Source organism: Ochotona curzoniae, unplaced genomic scaffold (assembly GCF_017591425.1).
Source record: "Ochotona curzoniae isolate NIBS_2020 unplaced genomic scaffold, NIBS_Ocur_1.0 contig_54, whole genome shotgun sequence".
NCBI classification, from domain to species: domain Eukaryota; kingdom Metazoa; phylum Chordata; class Mammalia; order Lagomorpha; family Ochotonidae; genus Ochotona; species Ochotona curzoniae.
In genome coordinates this window covers 3,597,668-3,615,204 of record NW_024466464.1, presented here as the reverse complement: position 1 = coordinate 3,615,204, position 17,537 = coordinate 3,597,668, and the positions used below count along the sequence as shown (strand labels likewise).

The following is a 17,537-nucleotide window of genomic DNA, read 5'->3' as shown; positions in this document are numbered from 1 at the left end:
GCTGGACCCCAGCCAGCCCTGGCTGCCTCTGCCCTGCCTGGCTGGCCGGGCCCTGGGCTCTAGGGACAAGAGCCATGTCTGTACCCGCTGGCTCCCGCGGGCAGGGGTGGGCAGGCAAGGTGGGCGACAGGGCTCATGGCCGCCCTCAGGCTGGACCCCAGCTCTGTGTGTGTCTCCCATCCCCGCAGACCCCCATCCAAGCCAGAATGAAATTCCTGTTCTCTGTAAGCCTCAGAAAATGGGCAATCCGTGTCGAGTCCCCACGCGCGAGCAGCGAGGGGGCGTTAGCACCAGCGACCCGCGTGGGGCCGGCTGCCAGGCCCTGGGTGCTGCGAGGCCGGCGGTAAATCAGGGCGATGGGCGGCAGGGCTGCAGGCTCCATGGGTCATCTGGGGGCTGGAGGGACAGAGGCATCCTCCTGCAGACCCCAGGGACCCTGGCCTCTTCCCAGGCTTGGACCACGAGGCCAGGCTGCTGAGCCCTGGGTTTGTGGGGTCAGGGTGCGCCCGGGGCACCCCACAGGACAGCTCAGGCACAGAAGCCTCCCTGGAGCTGGCCACCCAGGACGCTGACCGGTGCTGGGGCGCCCCCTGCAGGTGGCTCTGGGAGCAGACAGCAAACCCCACACGTGGCTGTTGAGGCGACACGGTGGTCCTGGCTGGGGCAGGCGCCTCATCCCTAGCTCAGTTTCCCTACCCAGCCTTGGGAAGACCGGTCTTCGTGGGACCTCAGTGGTGGCCACAAGGATAGTGGTCCCCTTGCACCTGTGGGTCTGGACGTGGGCGCACACCCATGACTGGGGCCAGCGCTGCCTCCCCTACACCCATGGGCATGGACACACTGACCAGGGTCCCATCCCCCACCACCCTACATCCCCCTGCACCCACGGGCGTGGACACATGCTATGACCAGGGTCTCAACCCCCACCTCCCCCTGCATCCCTGGACGTGGGCGCACACCCATGACGGGGCCCACCTCCCCTGCACCTGTGGACGTGGGCGCACACCCGTGACGGGCCCACCTCCCCTGCACCTGTGGACGTGGGCGCACACCCGTGACGGGCCCACCTCCCCTGCACCTGTGGACGTGGGCGCACACCCGTGACGGGCCCACCTCCCCTGCACCTGTGGACGTGGGCGCACACCCGTGACGGGGCCACCTCCCCCTGCATCCCTGGATGTGGGCGCACACCCGTGACGGGCCCACCTCCCTCTGCACCTGTGGACGTGGGCGCACACCCGTGACGGGCCCACCTCCCTCTGCACCTGTGGACGTGGGCGCACACCCGTGACGGGCCCACCTCCCTCTGCACCTGTGGACGTGGGCGCACACCCATGACGCGGCCACCTCCCTCTGCACCTGTGGACGTGGGCGCACACCCGTGACGGGCCCACCTCCCTCTGCACCTGTGGACGTGGGCGCACACCCGTGACGGGCCCACCTCCCTCTGCACCTGTGGACGTGGGCGCACACCCGTGACGGGCCCACCTCCCTCTGCACCTGTGGACGTGGGCGCACACCCGTGACGGGCCCACCTCCCTCTGCACCTGTGGACGTGGGCGCACACCCGTGACGGGCCCACCTCCCTCTGCACCTGTGGACGTGGGCGCACACTCGTGACGGGCCCACCTCCCTCTGCACCTGTGGACGTGGGCGCACACCCGTGACGGGGCCACCTCCCCCTGCATCCCTGGATGTGGGCGCACACCCGTGACGGGCCCACCTCCCCCTGCACCCGTAACCCTTGTCTTCCCTCTTGTCTTCCAGCCGGGACCTCGGAGCTGCCAGGACGCCCGGGCCCATGGGGAAGCCCGCGATGGGTGCTGCAGCACGGTGACGGAATAGGAGTGGTGGCGGGAGGTGAGGGCAGCGTGGCCATGCGGCCCGGCACGGGGCGCCCCTGAGTGTGACAGCTCCTCTGCCCCCTGCCCTCCTGTCCAGGCCCCTTCGCTGGTGCCCCCGGGCAGGCCCGATGGCAGGGCGTGGGTGGGCCGTGCTGTGGGCGTGTGCGGTGGCCGCAGCCCTGCTGCAGCGGGGCGGGCTGGCGCGCGGGGACTGCTGGCTCATCGAGGGCGACAAGGGCTTCGTGTGGCTGGCCATCTGCAGCCAGAACCAGCCCCCGTACGAGGCGATCCCGCAGCACATCAACAGCACCATCGTGGACCTGCGGCTCAACGAGAACCGCATCCGCAGCGTGCACTACGCGGCGCTCAGCCGCTTCGGCAACCTCACGTACCTCAACCTCACCAAGAACGAGATCGGCTTCGTGGAGGATGGGGCTTTCGCCGGCCAGTTCAACCTGCAGGTGCTGCAGCTCGGCTACAACCGGCTGCGCAACCTCACGGAAGGCATGCTGCGGGGGCTGGGCAAGCTCGAATACCTCTACCTGCAGGCCAACCTCATCGAGGTGGTCATGGCCAGCGCCTTCTGGGAGTGCCCCAACGTGGTCAACATCGACCTGTCCATGAACCGCATCCAGCAGCTCAGCGGCGCCACCTTCGCCGGGCTGGCCCGCCTCTCGGTGTGTGAGCTCTACAGCAATCCCTTCTACTGCTCCTGCCAGCTGCTGGCCTTCCTGCGCTGGCTGGCCGTCTTCAGCAACGCCACGCAGGCCTACGACCGCATGCAGTGCGAGTCGCCTCCCGTCTACTCGGGCTACTTCCTGCTGGGCCAGGGCCAGCAGGGGCAGCGCAGCATCCTGCGCAAGCTGCAGTCCGTGTGCACCGAGGACCCCCACGTGCCCGAGGGCGCCGGCCCCGGGGGACCCCGCCTGGCCCCGCCGCCGCCGCCCCCGCCGCCCCCGCTGCCCGAGCCCAGCGACCCGCCCTGCCCCGAGGACGACTGCTTCTCCGGCGACGGGGGCGGCGGTCCCGGCGGCACCACGCCGCTGGTGGCCCTGCCCACGCTGGCCCCCCAGCCCGAGGCCCGGCCGCTGCTCAAGGTGAAGCAGCTGACGGCCACCTCGGCCACCCTCACCGTGCAGCTGCCCAGCCCCTTCAACCGCGTGTACACGCTGGCGCTCTTCAACCGCAGCAAGGCGTCCACCGTGGCCAGGCTGACCAGGGCGCACGAGGACATCCGCCTGGCCAACCTGCACGCGCTCACCAACTACACCTACTGCGTGGTGTCCACCAGCTCCGGCCTGCAGCACAACCACACCTGCGTCACCCTGGGCCTGCCCAAGCCGCCCGGCCCCGCGCCGGGCCCCGGGCCCAGCCCCTCCACAGCCACCCACTACATCATGACCATCCTGGGCTGCCTGTTCGGCATGGTGCTGGTGCTGGGCGCCGTCTACTGCTGCCTGCGCAGGCGCCGGCGGCCCGAGGCCCAGCACAAGAAGGCGGTGGCCGCGGCGGCGGCGGCGGGCAGCCTCAAAAAGACCATCATCGAACTCAAGTATGGGCCCGAGAGGGAGGCGCCCGGCCTGGCCCCGCTGCCCCAGGGCCCGCTGCTGGGCCCGGAGGCGGTGACCCGCATCCCGTACCTGCCCGTGGCGCCCGGCGGTGGCGAGGCCGAGCAGTACAAGCTGGCCGACAGCGGCGACGCGCCCAAGGTCAGCAAGGGCAACTACATGGAGGTGCGCAGGGACTGCGAGCCGGGCCGGCCGGGCGCCGAGAGCCAGAGCTCCGTGGCCGAGATCTCCACCATCGCCAAGGAGGTGGACAAGGTCAACCAGATCATCAACAACTGCATCGACGCGCTCAAGTCCGAGGCCACGGCCTTCCAGGGCAAGGCCGCCGAGCCGCCGCCGCTGCTGCTGGCCGAGCCGCTGGCCGCCAAGCACGGCGGCTTCCTGGCGCCCGTGTACCAGGAGGCCTTCGGCCACGCGGGCCTGCAGCGGCTCCACGGCGACGGCGCGCCCGGGCCCCCGCGGGGCAGCGCCTCGGCCGCCAGCTCCGCGCGCAGCCCCCGCGCCTTCCGCGCCGACGCCGCCGAGGCCAAGTACGCGGAGAAGGGCTCCCCGGGGGCGGCGGCCGACGCGGCCATCCTCACCGTGACGCCCGCGGCCGCCGCGCTGCGCGCCGAGGCCGAGAAGGGCCGGCCGCACGGCGGGCACCGGCACTCGTACCCCGGCCCGCACCCCGCCGAGCCGCCGCCGCCGCCGCGCCCCGAGAGCCTGGCGGGCCGCAAGGCGTCCATCCTGGAGCCGCTGACCCGGCCGCGGCCGCGCGAGCTGGCCTACTCGCCGCTGTCGCCGCAGTACCACAGCCTCAGCTACTCCTCCAGCCCCGAGTACGCCGGCCGGGCGGCGCAGACCATATGGGAGCGCCTCAGACTCAGCCGGCGCCGCCACAAGGAGCGCGGCGAGTTCCTGGCGGCCGGCCACGCGCTGCGCAAGAAGGTGCAGTTCGCCAGGGACGAGGACCTGCACGACATCCTGGACTACTGGAAGGGCGTGTCGGCCCAGCACAAGTCCTGAGCGCGCCCGAACCCCGGGCTGTCCACGGGCCCCCCGCGGCTCCCCGGCCACCCCCGCCACGGGTGCCCGGGCCCGGCCTGCGTGCCCAGGGTCCAGCCATGGGCGCTTCAGAGCGCCCACGTGCCCAGGGTCCGACTACGGGCGCCTCGGAGCGCCTGCGTGCCCAGGGTCCAGCCATGGGCGCTTCGGAGCGCCCGGGGCCCGGCCTGCGTGCCCAGGGTCCAGCCATGGGCACTTCGGAGCGCCCGCGTGCCCAGGGTCCGACTACGGGCGCCTCGGAGCGCCTGCGTGCCCAGGGCCCAACCACGGGCACCTCGGAGCGCCTGCTTGCCCAGGAGCGCCCGTGTGCCCAGGGTCCAGCCATGGGCACTTCGGAGCGCCCGCGTGCCCAGGGTCCGACTACGGGCGCCTCGGAGCGCCTGCGTGCCCAGGGCCCGACCACGGGCACCTCGGAACGCCTGGGGCCCGGCCTGCGTGCCCAGGGTCCAGCCATGGGCACTTCGGAGCGCCCGCGCGCCCAGGGCCCAACTACGGGCGCCTCGGAGCGCCTGCTTGCCCAGGAGCGCCCGTGTGCCCAGGGCCCAGCCATGGGCACCTGGGAGCGCCCGCGTGCCCGGGGCCCGACCACAGGCACCTTGAAACGCCCGGGGCCCGGCCTGCGTGCCCAGGGTCCAGTCATGGGCGCTTCAGAGCGCCCACGTGCCCAGGGCCTGGCCTGTGTGCACGGGCGGGAGGGACTTAAGGCAGGGACACCGGGCCGGGGGTGTAACCATGGCACCTCGGGGTGTCCGTGTTTGCGGGCCAGCCTGTGTACACACACGCAGCCAGACACGCATGCACGCATCAGCACGCACAGCAGGCAGGCAGGGACACGGCGAGCGTGGTCATGGCTCTTTCAGGTGCCCGCGCGCGCTGACCGGCCTGTGCCACGGCGGTCACGCAGGGCCCGAGGGGGGAGGGCACCTCAGAGCACACGCGTGTGTCCCACGGACACACACAGACATGCACACACGGCAGGGACGCGGGGGCCTGTACGCAGGACGCACGTGCGGACACACACACACACACACACACACACACACACACACACCAGGGACTTCGGTAAACTGTGTCTTAGGGATGGGGGGTGGGGGCAGGGACTTCTATTTTTATTTTGTTCTTCTTGAGTCCTTTTCCTTTTTTTTTTAAAGAAAAAATGAAATCAAGCTCTTTTAACTAAAGCAGAGGTTGGAGCGTGCCCTGGAGGTCACCAGAGGCCGCGGAGGGGCGCGGTCGGGGTGGGGGGACGGCAGCCCGGTTCTCACTCCGCGCTGCCCTCAGTCATTCCTTGTACCGGAAAATATTTCTATATTTGCAACCTTTGCTGTAAAATGAGACAGAAAAACTGACGGTGTCTACTTTAAAAAAAAAAAAACTGCAAAGGAAAATTTCTCTGTGTCGTTTGCTTTTCATTTTCTGGGGTTCAGGGACGACGCGGGGTTCCTGGCTGGGGCTGAGCTTGGAGGCGTTAGCTCAGAGCTCGGGGGGGGGGGCGTCCCGGCGTGTGCACAGTCCATGTGTGAGGCCAGCTGGTGACCAACATGCATGGCGGGTGTGAGCCTGAGCTGCTGGGGGATCCGCCAGAGCCCCACTGGAGGGAGAGACCCCAGACAGCCGCCTAGAACCCCTCAACAGCCCCCCACAAGGCCCGGGTTCCTCTCTGCACTCGGCCGCTCACCGCCTCTGCCCTCCATAGCCTGTTGAGATTCCGGGTGGACGGGTGCCCACGTGAGCGCCCAGCAACCTGGGGCCCAAGTCTCAGGGGCCCCTGGGGAACCTCTCCCAGGCCAGCCCCAGCAGCCCTGCCCACCGCCCACAGCGAGGAGGGAGGGACGGGCGGGGCGCAGCCCCCGTGAGCAGGGACAGCTCTGCCCCAGAGTGCCCCCTGGGCCAGCTCAACTCCTGCCTGGTGACCCTGCGTCTCCCCTGTTGGAGCCCAGGGGTCCAGGGATGCGTCTTGCTTCTGTGTGGCACCCAGGAGGTAGGTCTCATGAGAAGCTGCTCTTGGGCCTGCATGGGGCCTGGTGGCTTCGCTGCCGGCTCCCAGGTCTCCATCTGCTGGCCCATGGATGGCTGCCAGGCCGGCACCTCAGCTTGCAGAACCACGAGTGAGCAGGGTCTGGGCCTTCCTTGCAGCGCCCTGGTGGTTTCCATGTGGCCATGGGGAGCTGGCCAGGCCCTGGGGATGCTGGAAGGCCTGGGCAGGGGCAGGTGTGGCCTGGGTCAGTGCCAGTGGGAAGGCTGTGCTGCCCGTGGACTGGGCCGGTGGTGGCCAGGCTGCTGGGGGGAGTGTCCGGTGAGACGCGGAGAAGACTGGGGAGAGTGAGCCTGGCTGGAGACGGGAGGACAGCAGGGTGTCCAGTGTGGGGAGCCCTGTGCTGGGCCGGGGGCGGCCGCCTCGCACGGGGCTGCTCCAGGTCGAGCAGCTGCAGGTAGGTGAGGCCTCTAGCAGATGTGCAGGCGTGCCGGGGTCACGGCCGCAGCCACAGGTGACGCTGCCGGAGGGGGAGGGAGAGGAGCCACAGCCCAGACTCCAGCAAGGGGGAGGCGCCCCAACAGTGAGGGCCCCGCAGGCGGGTCTGGCTCTGCAGTGCCTCCCTGCCCGGGTACTCCTCAGGGTCCAGAGGTAGCAAAGAGGCCACTGATGGCCAATCCTAGGGTGGGGTGTCCAAGAGGGATCCCCCATGTCATGCCCAAAGTCACATGGCAGGCCTGGCCCCAGAGCAAAGGCTGTTGATAGGAACTCGGGTGGAGTAGCTCATGGACCTGCAGCTGGCCAGGGCTGCGTGCAGGGCTGTGCTGGGCCCCGTATGGGCAGGGTGGCAGCTGGCGGGGATGGGACAGCATCTGGGGTCTTACTGGATGGTCTGACCGAGGGGAGGAGGTGAGGAGGCTACAAGGTTGAGAAGAGCCAGCATCGCCGTGGGCCCGGCCAACCTGCTCCCTGCCCAGCAGCCAAGAAGCAATCAGAACCAGTCTGGGCAGAGCGCTGGGAGGCCAGGCCAGATCAGACCCGGCTGCCTGGGCAGAGCACCATGCAGGGGCTCCAGCCTGGGCTGCCTTGTCAGTTACCCATCGCTGTGACAACGCCGTGGGGTACCTCCTGGAAGCTGGCAGCCTAGGGCCCCCTGTGGAGAGTCCCATGGAACCTGGGCAGCGTGGGCAACCTCTCAGGAGGCCAAGGGCCACCTGCCCACCCTCCCCCGGCCATCCCTGCCCGGGTTGGACGGGCTAAAACCAGACGGTGAGCCCACAGGGAGCAGCGTACGGAAGGGTGGCTGGTGGGGCCCAGGCTGGGTGAGGGAGAGCCCTGGGGGAATGAGATCAGGGTGGGGGCCTGTCCCTCCCTGGGGGTGGGGAGCATCTCTGGACGCCATGAAGGGACAAAGCAAGGCAGCCCCCAGGGCCCCGTGGGGGAGCGGGCAGGTGCAGGGGGGTAGGGGAGGGACAACAGGGACCACCAGCTGTTCCTGAGCGCACATGGCATCTTTTTATTACGTCAACCCAGGGAGGCAGCGTCATGCGAGGGAAGGCACTGCTTCGTGGTGCGCCCCCAGGGCCAGTGTGGCCATGCTGGGTGTCTCAGGCTTCTGCCATTGCTCTGACACCTCGTGCCACTCCCTCACCCTCGCCAGTTGAGGGTGTGGAGCGGGCAGATGGAAGAAGCTTGGCGGTCGTGGCTGCCCCAGCACTGCATCCATTCCCCGGGCGCTGTGGTCACAGGTGCGTCCAGGGCTCGCCCTGCAGTGTCTGCTGTGGCGTGTCCGCCCTGTCACGTGGACACGTCCTGTGTGGACTTTTTGATGTTAATTGGGGTTTGCTCCGTGCTGTCTCCTGCATGGTGCTGTTCCACACTGCTGCGCGATGGGCTTGGAACCCAGGACCAGCAGGGACCAGGAGCTGCTGGCATCCGCGTGCACTATGAACATGCGTGTGTCCGTGCTGATGACATGTGCAATGCATTGTGAACACGTGTGCCACAAACACGTCATGTTAATGTGTGTCTATGCTGTGAGCACGTGTGTGCACCCTGAACGTATGTTATGAACACGCGTGTCTGCCTTGTGAACACATGTCTCTATGCTGTTGACATGTATGTACTGTGAGCACATGCGTGTGCGCTGGCCTCAGTGCTTGGGTGTTTTTCGTGGCAGGCTGGGGTGACGTGGTGGGGCTGCGTGGTGGGGCCGTGGCCTGCTGGCTGTGTGGCGGGGGCCGCTGGGGCCCCAGCGGTGTCCGCAAGCTCGCGTCTGTCCCTGGGACCTGTGCTCATGGCGTTTCCGACTCGATGGAGGCAGACAGAGCGCGTCCACCTGCTGCTTCCCGCAGCAGTCAACACCGCGCCGGGCCCACACATGACTTTTTCTTTTTTGTTTGTTTTGTTTATTTTAATTTTAAAGTTTTAATTTTAAGGCCCAGAGTGGTAGCCTAATGGCTAAAGCCCTTGCCTTGTACAGTCTGCGATCCCATATGGGCGCTGGTTCTAATCTCAGCAGCTCCACTTCCCATCCAGCTCCCTGCTGTGGTCTAGGAAAGCATAAAGCCTTGGGTCCCTGCACCCATGTGGGAGACCCGGAAGAGGCTCCAGGCTCCTGGCTTCGGATCAGCTTGGGGAGTGAACCATCAGATGGAAGATCTTCCTCTCTGTCTCTCCTCATCTCTCTATATATCTGACTTTGCAATAAAAATAAATAAATCTCTAAAAACATTTTGAATTTTATGGTACAATCCTGTAGTGTCTGGGATTCCTCCCTGCAACCCACACATGACTTTCAAAAGAAATTCTGCCCCCAAATATATGCAAAGTACACTTGTCTTTCTGTTTTTTTTTTTTTTTTTTTTACAAGATTGACGTGTTTGTGGAGTGCAGAGGGGATGGGAGGTCCTCCATCTGCGGTCTCGTTCAGCAGGTGGCTGCAGCGACCAGTGCTGGGCCAGGCTGGCATCAGGAGCCGGCAGTGCTGGGCCAGGCTGGCATCAGGAGCCAGCAGCTTCCTTGCTTTCAGTCCGCCTCCTCCAGGAGGCCTCAGCCACTGGCTGGCGGCTGTTGTGGTAGCAGGCACAGTGTGGGGTCCAGGGGCCCTGTGTGTCCCCTCTGGGGGGGCCAGGGTGTGCCCCCAGCCGGGTCCCTACATGTGCAGTCTGCCTTCCTTCCTGGACATACACCCCATGTGCCCAGCCCGGAGCCTGCAAGCCAACCGCGGGCGGGAACTCGTCACGTGCCTGGTTTGGGGCCCCGTTTCTCTCCAGCCAATCCAGCTGACAGCCGTGGTTCTCGCCGTGGACTCTCGCCCTCGCTGTCTCATGCGCGGTGCCCAGTGGGCCTGAGGGAAGCTGGGGCAGATGGGGTGGGGGACACACACCTGTTGCTAGGGCTGTCACCAGGGCAGCTGGGGAGCTGGGCGTGGTCAGACTCCCCCTGGGGCTGGGCAGGGCCAGGTGGGGAGGCTTGGCGCTCCTCCCCCCATCTAGGCTTCCGTCAGGGCACCTGAGTGCAGCCTGGGTTTGCACACTGCTCCTCCACCTGCTGCTCTGCTTCCTGCCTGCCGAGCAGTAGCCCGGGCTGGGCGGGGATGTGCCCAGGTCTCCCCTGGAGGCGGGCAGGTGGGAAGAAGGGGGCATGCGGGAAGAAGGGGCAAGTGGGAAGCAGGGGGCAGGGGGGCAGGCCGGGAAAAGGGGCAAGAGGACAGGTGGGCAGGTGGCAGGCAGGAAGCAGGGGCAGGCGGGAAGCAGGGGGCAGGCAGGAAGCAGGGCCAGATCCCTTGAGCATCCGCAGCTGGGTTGCTGATGGAGGAGCCGGGACCCTAATCAGACACCCACCTCCAACACTAAACCCTAGTTCCAACACTAACTCCTAACTCTAATCCCAACTTGAACCCTTACTCTAAACATTAATCCTAACCCTCGACACCAATCCTAACCCCAATCCTAACCCCACCCTTATCCCAACCTCAATCTTCAATGCCATTCCCAGCTCTACCCCCGGCCATACCCAATGCACACTTCAAAACCCAACCCCAATCCCAACGCTAACTCCAAACTCAACCCTAACTCTAACACCAACCCTACCCCCAAGCCCTTACCCCACCATCAACTACAACAGATCCTAGCTCTATAGCTAAACTTAAACCCAAATTCCTGGTGCAACACTAACTTCTTAACCTTATCGCTAACCCCAACCCTAAATCTAGGACTAACCTCAACCCCTAATCTAAACCGCTAATCGCAACAACAGTGCTAACCCCATGATCCTAACCCAACCCTAACCATAAACCCTATATCCAAAACTAAACCCCAATCATAACCCCAGTCCCAACCCCAATCCTAAATTCCAATCCAAACCCTAACACCAACCTCACATCCCAATGGTAATACCCACCCTAAGCCCTAACCCCAACACTCCACCTAATCCTAAATTCAATCCCAACCTTGGATCTTAACCCCAACCACTAACACTAGCCCTCACCCCAACTGTAAGCCTCAACCCTAACCCAAACCCCAATTTAAACCCTTACCTAGACACATCCCTAAGCCCCAACACAAACCTATTCTGAACCCTGGGCCCAGCTCCAATCCTGCACCCTTTGATGGACCGAACTCAACCCTAGCCCCAACCTAACCCTGACCCGAGCCCTAACCCTGACACCAATCCTCAATCCAACATTAATGCTAAATGCCAACTGTAACTCCAGCTGCAGCCCTGACCTTAAAAGTAATACCCTAACCTAACCCTAACGCCAATTCTAATTCCAACTGTAGCCAGGAACCCTAAATTAATTCTAGCTGCAACCTTAATCCCAGTACTAACCCCCATCCTCACCCCAAATCTAGACTCCAACCCTAAACACCAACCCTCATCCCAACCCTCTCAGCCCCACTCCCACCAGGGTGGAGCCAGGGTGTCCAGAGCAGGGCTCAGGTCTGCAGGGCTCGGGTCTGCAGGGCTCGGGTCTGCAGGTCCCCTGCCTCTGCAGCTCGAGTCCCGACCTGGGATGTGTGGTGGAGTCGTGCATGGAGGGACCCAGGCCGTTCTTGGGCCGTGTAGTTGGGGGACACTTACCTGCAGGGCTGCAGGGGTGGGGGTCAGGGGGCAGCCATCTCCTGACGGCTGCTGTGTGTACAGTCTGGGCGTGACCCGGCCCCCACGGAGCTGCCAGGTCCAGGGCCATGGGCCACATACCTGTGCAGGAGTGCCCCTGTGGGTGCCACCTGCAGGCTGGCCAGCCCAGCCCCTCCCAATCCCTTTGGAGGAGGCCGTGTTGGCCTGGCTGCCTGCACTGTCGTCCACATGGACCCCGAGGCTGGCAAGTCCGTGGCGATTTCCCAAGGGAAGGGAAGACAGTGGGGAGCCGAGGCCTGTGTGATGCTGGTGTGCAGACAGGTGCGCGTTATGAGAAAACAGGACGTAAGAGAGGAACAGCCTCCAGCTCCCTGAAAAACATCATGTGTCTGATACGGTGTTATCCATGCCACACGTGTCAGCCACACATAGCATGTCCCCATACATGTATGTCAGCCACACACAGCATGCACCCACACGTGTCAGCCACACACAGCATGCACCCACACGTGTCAGCCACACACACAGCATGTCCCCACACGTGTCAGCCACACACAGCATGCACCCACACGTGTCAGCCACACACAGCATGCACCCACACGTGTCAGCCACACACAGCATGCACCCATACATGTATGTCAGCCACACACAGCATGTCCCCACACGTGTCAGCCACACACAGCATGTCCCCACACGTGTCAGCCACACACACAGCATGCACCCACACGTGTCAGCCACATACACCATCTACCCACAGGTGTGTCAGCCACACACAGCATCTATGCCACACGTGTCACCTACACCACACACACCATCTGTGTCCCATGCAGCACCTGCGTTCCACACACCGCACTACAATGCACGTGGAATACCCGTGTCCTCTAGGTCCCACGCATGTCCCCATCTACATCAAGCACATCTTCCACATGCATGGCTCACCTAAGTATTCCTGTGTGTGTGCGGTACATCTCAGCTAACCACACATGCTCCCCCAGCACCAGGCATGAGTGTCCTTGCATTACACACACGTCAGCTCCTGTTCATCTCCATCTCTGCTACATGCCGTCTATTGTGTGCAGGAGTGTGCATTTACATAACAAGTGTGTCATCTGAGCTGCACATACCATGTCACCCACACATCACCATCCACATGAGACACACGCCTGGTGTCACACGGCTGTCACACTCACTGGTTGTGTGCGCATGGCTGGCCCCGGGCTCAGTCACTTGGCCTCTGGAGTGCTGGGCTATGTGCCTGGAGGTGGGGCAGATCTGGCTGCCAGCACTGGGGGCCTCCCAGGGCGGCTCACTTGCAGAAGGTCCCTCCAGGGACGGGGAATGGTCCCTGTCTGTGCACAGAGCACCAGCTGGTGTGTCTGACCTGACCCCGGCTGGAGGTGTCCCCTGTGGGGCATTGCACCTGTCTGTGGGTGTGTCCAAACACGGTCCAGCTGGAGCTGCTGGGCTGCAGGGGGAGGTGGTGCTCAGGCCCCAGGACCTCAGTGGGAAGCTGGCCCGAGGGGATCTGGGCTTTGTGGTGGGTGTGTGGAGTGGGCACGCTGTGGTCCAGTGGTGTGGGTGAGTCCGTGCACACCTGTGTGGGAGGCGAGTGTGCACTCGGGCAGCCTCGGGCCCTGGTGTCCCCGAGGGCTCAGATGTTGTTTTGCTGGACCAGTTCCTGTGTGGGCCTCGTGGCTCCCCCAGCGTGGCTGCCCTGGGCGCCCTCCCATCATGGGGACCCCTGTGTGGGCGGAAGGCCGGGAGCTCTGGCCCCACCCTAGGGTGGCCTTCAGTGTCCGGTGTGGCCTCAACACCTGACTCCAGCCAGGCTGCTGGGAGTTAACTGCCCACCCATGCAAATGAGGCTTAATTAATCCCTCTCATCAGCCCCACGCACACCTTCTGAGCCCCATTAACAACATGAATATGCAAATTCAGACCTTTCTGAATTCCTGCACTCAAGGACTTGGGGGGGGGTTCTGATTAGCAGGTTCTGCCGGCAGCGTGCAAGCTGGTGGGCCTCCTTTCCATTCCAGGGGGGACAGCACTGTGGCGGCCGGCCTTTGAGCCACAGTGCCACACCGAGCCCCACGCCCTCCATGGGGTCCAGCAGGCGACTGTCTGAACTCGGGCACTGAGGCCCTGGAGGCCTCCTACCCATCCCCAGGCCCTGCCTGGCTGCCCGGGATGCTGGCTCCATCTGAGAGCCCTGCAGTGGCTGTGTCACCGTGAGGTCTTCCCAGCTGCCGAGCCACCAGGGCCGGGCTCTGTGGGACCCGGCGGCCCTGAGGTCTGGCTTTCCTGCCAGTGAACAGACATGCAGGAACCTGTCTGGCTGGCCCCTCTGTCCAGCCCTGGCCGGGGCCACCCGTGATGAGGTGCCTACAGCTGGCTGCATCTCCTCTGACTCTGTAGGACAGGGTGGCGGTGTCTGCCAGCAAGCATGTCATCGGCATGTATGTTGTGGCTCACTGCACGCCTGTGTGGACGCAGGGGCACCGCGTGTCGCTGGCACGTGTGCTGTGGCTCACTGCACGCCTGTGTGGACGCAGGGCACCTGCTGTGTTTTGCAGACATTGCAGCTGAGGACGGAGCCACAGTGAGGCTGGCTAGGGGTGTGGCCACAGTGACGACTCCTTTCCCCGTGGCCATCCCAGGTCAAGGAGCCGGCAGTGGGTCAGCGGGCTCCTCCCAGGACGTGTGTGTGTGTGTGTGTGTACACGTTCTTGTCCATCTTAATCACCTCTTCTGAGAGGACTTCTGCGGACAGTGGATTAGGCGCCACCGCCTGTGACCTCATTTCCCTGTGGTCACCTCTTTCCAGCCCTGTCCAGGCACGGGAGGAGCCGTCCTGGGTGGAGTTAAGGCAGAGGAAACGCTCGCTCCTGACAGGGACGTGGGAGGTGCAGGCTGGCAACAATGATGTGAGAATGGCGAGTTGTGCCCCTCGGTGTTGTTGGTACACCCCCTGAGCACTTACCACGCTGACAGAACCTGCGGGGCCGGGGGAGCGCAGGGAGTGGGGCGCAGATGCCAGGAGGGGTGCCAGGAGGGATGCCAGGAGGGGTGCCAGGTGCGCCCGGAGCTGAGCCTGGGAGGGCTGAGTGAATCCTGCACCAGTCCTGAGCTGGCGGGTGGGGAGTTTCAGCCAGGATTGATGGTGTCGGGGAGTCTTTGAGGCCCTGGGGTCACAGCCAGCCTGGAGGCCGCAGCAGGCGGCGCTGTCTGCCCGGGCCGGGGGAGGCCGAGGGAGCCCTGGGCACTCCGTCCTGCCACATCCGGCAATTACAGAGCACTGCCCCGGCACCAATCGTGGCAATTAGGCATTAGCCGCATGAGAGAATCAGCCGTTGGCCCACACGCAGGGGCTGCCAGGCACCACAGGTGCCAGCCTGGGAGACATGGTGTGCTGTCGGGCTGGGTCAGTGGCTGTGGCTGTGCCCCTACCTCCTTGATGCCAGGCCCTGTCTGAACATGCAGCCGGAACCTGGGGTGCTTGGTTCATGCAGACCCCTCTAGGGGTGTGGCCTGCAGAGTTTGGGGTGCTGGGGTCCTGGAGCCTTGGGGCTCGGTGGTGCAGCCGGGGTTCCCGCCTAATGAGTCCCATGTCCCCCCAGCTGGTGTGAGCTGAATTCTAGCCTTGCACCCAGAGAGCTCCTGTCTGCATGCCCCCGAATGAGAGCCTCGCCCTCCCCGGCCCTGGGGCTCAGGGTCTTGGTCTCTTGTCCCCTGAACATGTCCTTACTGCTGATGTCCCAGGCTGGCCCCCCAACTCTGCTAAGTCACAGCAGCGGAGCCCCTGTAGTCTTCACCCACACACCTGAGGAGGCCCCACCTTGGCTGGGGCCCTGTGGTACTTAGCATCAGTTCTAGACAGGTGTGTGGTGACAATGTGACGTGGTGGTGTGGGCAGAGCCAAGAGGCCATGTGACCCGGCTGGGGGCACACGGGGCCAGGGAGAGTCTGGCGTTGCCAAGAAGGGGAGTGGGGCTCGGTTCTCACACTGTGGGTGGAGAAGGAACGGGACGCCGAGCTGCACTGAGGCTGTGTGGGGCTGTGCGTCTGGCCAGGGAGGGTGGACTTAGGACGTGGTGCCTGTCCAGGGTGGCAGAGCCAGGGCTAATGCCCTCAGTGTGGTGGGGTCCTGCTTGCTTCAGGAAGCAGCCGGGCCCGGCCCAGCGCTTCTGACCCCCAGAGGGACACGGCCGAGCCTTGCTGCTGACCACATTGTCTTTGTGGTGCCCCCTGTTCTGGGAGGGCAGGAGACCTGGGCTGCCCACTTGCCCTGTCCTCCTTGGCACTCTAGGGCTGCCCGCTCAGTGCAGACACGGAGGTGACGGTGATTGGAGGAAGCTTTATTTGTGGAGTTGGGGCATGGCTGGTGGTCACAGCCTCCCCGGACCTGATCCTGCAAGCAGATGAAATAGGGGACTGGCAGAGCCGGGCCCTCCCCTGGTCACGAGCCTGCCGGCCGGAAGGTGCTGGGTGGTGGTTCCCGGCCAAACCTGGTCGCGCTGGGTGCCGGTCAGGCCATGCTGGGACGGAGCATCTTGCCGGGACGCAGTGGGCACAGCTGGAGGGCAGGCTAGGTCATGGTCTGGCGGCTGAAGAGGTCGAGCGTGAGGGAGCTGAGGAAGGCTGGGATGCTGTCTTGGCGCAGCAGATGCAGTTCAATCAGCTCTGGCACCGAGCGCGAGAACTCCGTCTCCAGCAGCTGCATCTGGGAGCCCGAGGGGCCTGTGGCCTGCAGGGGACAGTGCCGCATCAGTGCTGCTGCCCTCCCAGCCCGCAGCCCCTGGGGGGACCCGTCTGCTGCCCTCTCCTCACCCCTCCAAGGCCTGCGGGTGCAGGCAAGGCCTTGTGGCCCCCAGTGGCCGGGCCCTCCTAGCCTTTGTCCGACACGGGGTTCAGGGCCCTTGGCTTCCCTGTGCCAATGGCACTGCCCACCCCCTTCCTTGGGCTACTGGGCTTAGCAGAGCTTGCACCAGGGACTGGCCGTGCATGGTGGGAGGCTGAGAGGGGACGAGGTGCCCACCTGCCTCAGGGGCCATGGGAGCGGTCCCTCCAGGGACATGGTCTCCCTCCTGCAGGTGCCCTGCTCGGACAGCTTGGACCGGGAAAGTCTTGGCTGAGCTCAAACACAGAGCCACTTGGCCACCAGGAGGGCCTTCTCAAATCCCGCCTGCCCCCGGTGCCCGCCCCCGTAGCATGTCCCCACCACAGCAGGCCACACGTTGGCAGTGGGCTCAGTCGAGCACGCCAGAGCCCAGAGAGGTAAGAGTGGCGAGCGAGCCGGCAGGTGCAGGGCTGGCCAGGGCCTGGCCACTGTGTAGTGCTCAGCAATTGCCCTGGTGCCTGCTGCCCCACCCCCTGCCCACCCACCGCTCAGGGGATGCCTGCACCGTGCAGCCAGCGAAGGGACATGTCTCCCGACTCCAGGTGCGTGTCTGGGTTTCCTGTGGGGGAGGGGAGGCCTCGCCCACTCCATGAGCCGCACAGAAGCAGGTGTGTGGGCAGCAGCCAGGGTTTTGTATTTAAAATAATACTCCACTGCCTGGTAGCCCTCAGGGCCCTCTGCTGCCCTCCACACGTCCTGGCACTGCCCTCTGCCAGGTCTGGGCTCCGAGTGGGCCTGGCCCAGCCCTGAGGAAGTGGGCACGCCTGCTGGTGCCCACCCTCAGGAGCCCAGGGACCTTGGGCAGGTCCGGACAGCATCCTGCTCTGCCACACACACCTGCAGGGGTACCCCAGCTGCGCCTGTCTGTGTGTTAGCCAAGCTGTGCTGCCTGCTCCCACGGCTCCCCGCCCCCTCCTGCTCCGCAGCCCGCTAATTCATTTAGCCTTGTCATGGTACAACACAAACCATTTTTAAACAAAAATAAGAGAAACCACTCTGACCTTTTACCAAGAAAATCCTCATGCGCGCCTTCTGCCTCAGTTCTGAACGCTTTGCCCTAAATGTCAGCGTGCTGCCTGTCCTGCAGCTGTTAGGGAAGTGGGGTGCGGGTGGGATGCAAG

The 17,537-nt window shown here is 64.7% G+C and overlaps 2 protein-coding genes across 4 annotated transcripts in view; one reads left to right on the top strand and one right to left on the bottom strand.

Moving 5' to 3' along the window:
* Positions 1–1,972: 1,972 nt before the first annotated feature.
* ELFN1 (extracellular leucine rich repeat and fibronectin type III domain containing 1) lies at positions 1,973–4,420 on the top strand. The gene has a single exon (XM_040989938.1). It carries the CDS (start codon positions 1,973–1,975, stop codon positions 4,418–4,420), a length of 2,448 nt encoding a protein of 815 aa, XP_040845872.1.
* An 11,434-nt stretch (positions 4,421–15,854) lies between these two features.
* MAD1L1 (mitotic arrest deficient 1 like 1) overlaps positions 15,855–17,537 on the bottom strand; it is a 175,184-nt gene continuing 173,501 nt past the window's right edge. For 2 of the 3 annotated variants that reach the window (XM_040990056.1, XM_040990057.1), the window contains exon 18: positions 15,855–16,263. In XM_040990056.1, the coding sequence (XP_040845990.1) occupies positions 16,105–16,263 (159 nt within the window). In that variant the 3' untranslated portion in view covers positions 15,855–16,104. The remainder of the gene's footprint in view (positions 16,264–17,537) is intronic. The other variant, XM_040990058.1, reaches the window with a different exon arrangement.

What these genes read in the sequence shown, in the direction of transcription:
- ELFN1 (XM_040989938.1), top strand. Translation starts at nt 1,973, where the DNA reads ATGGCAGGGCGTGGGTGGGCCGTGCTGTGGGCGTGTGCGGTGGCCGCA.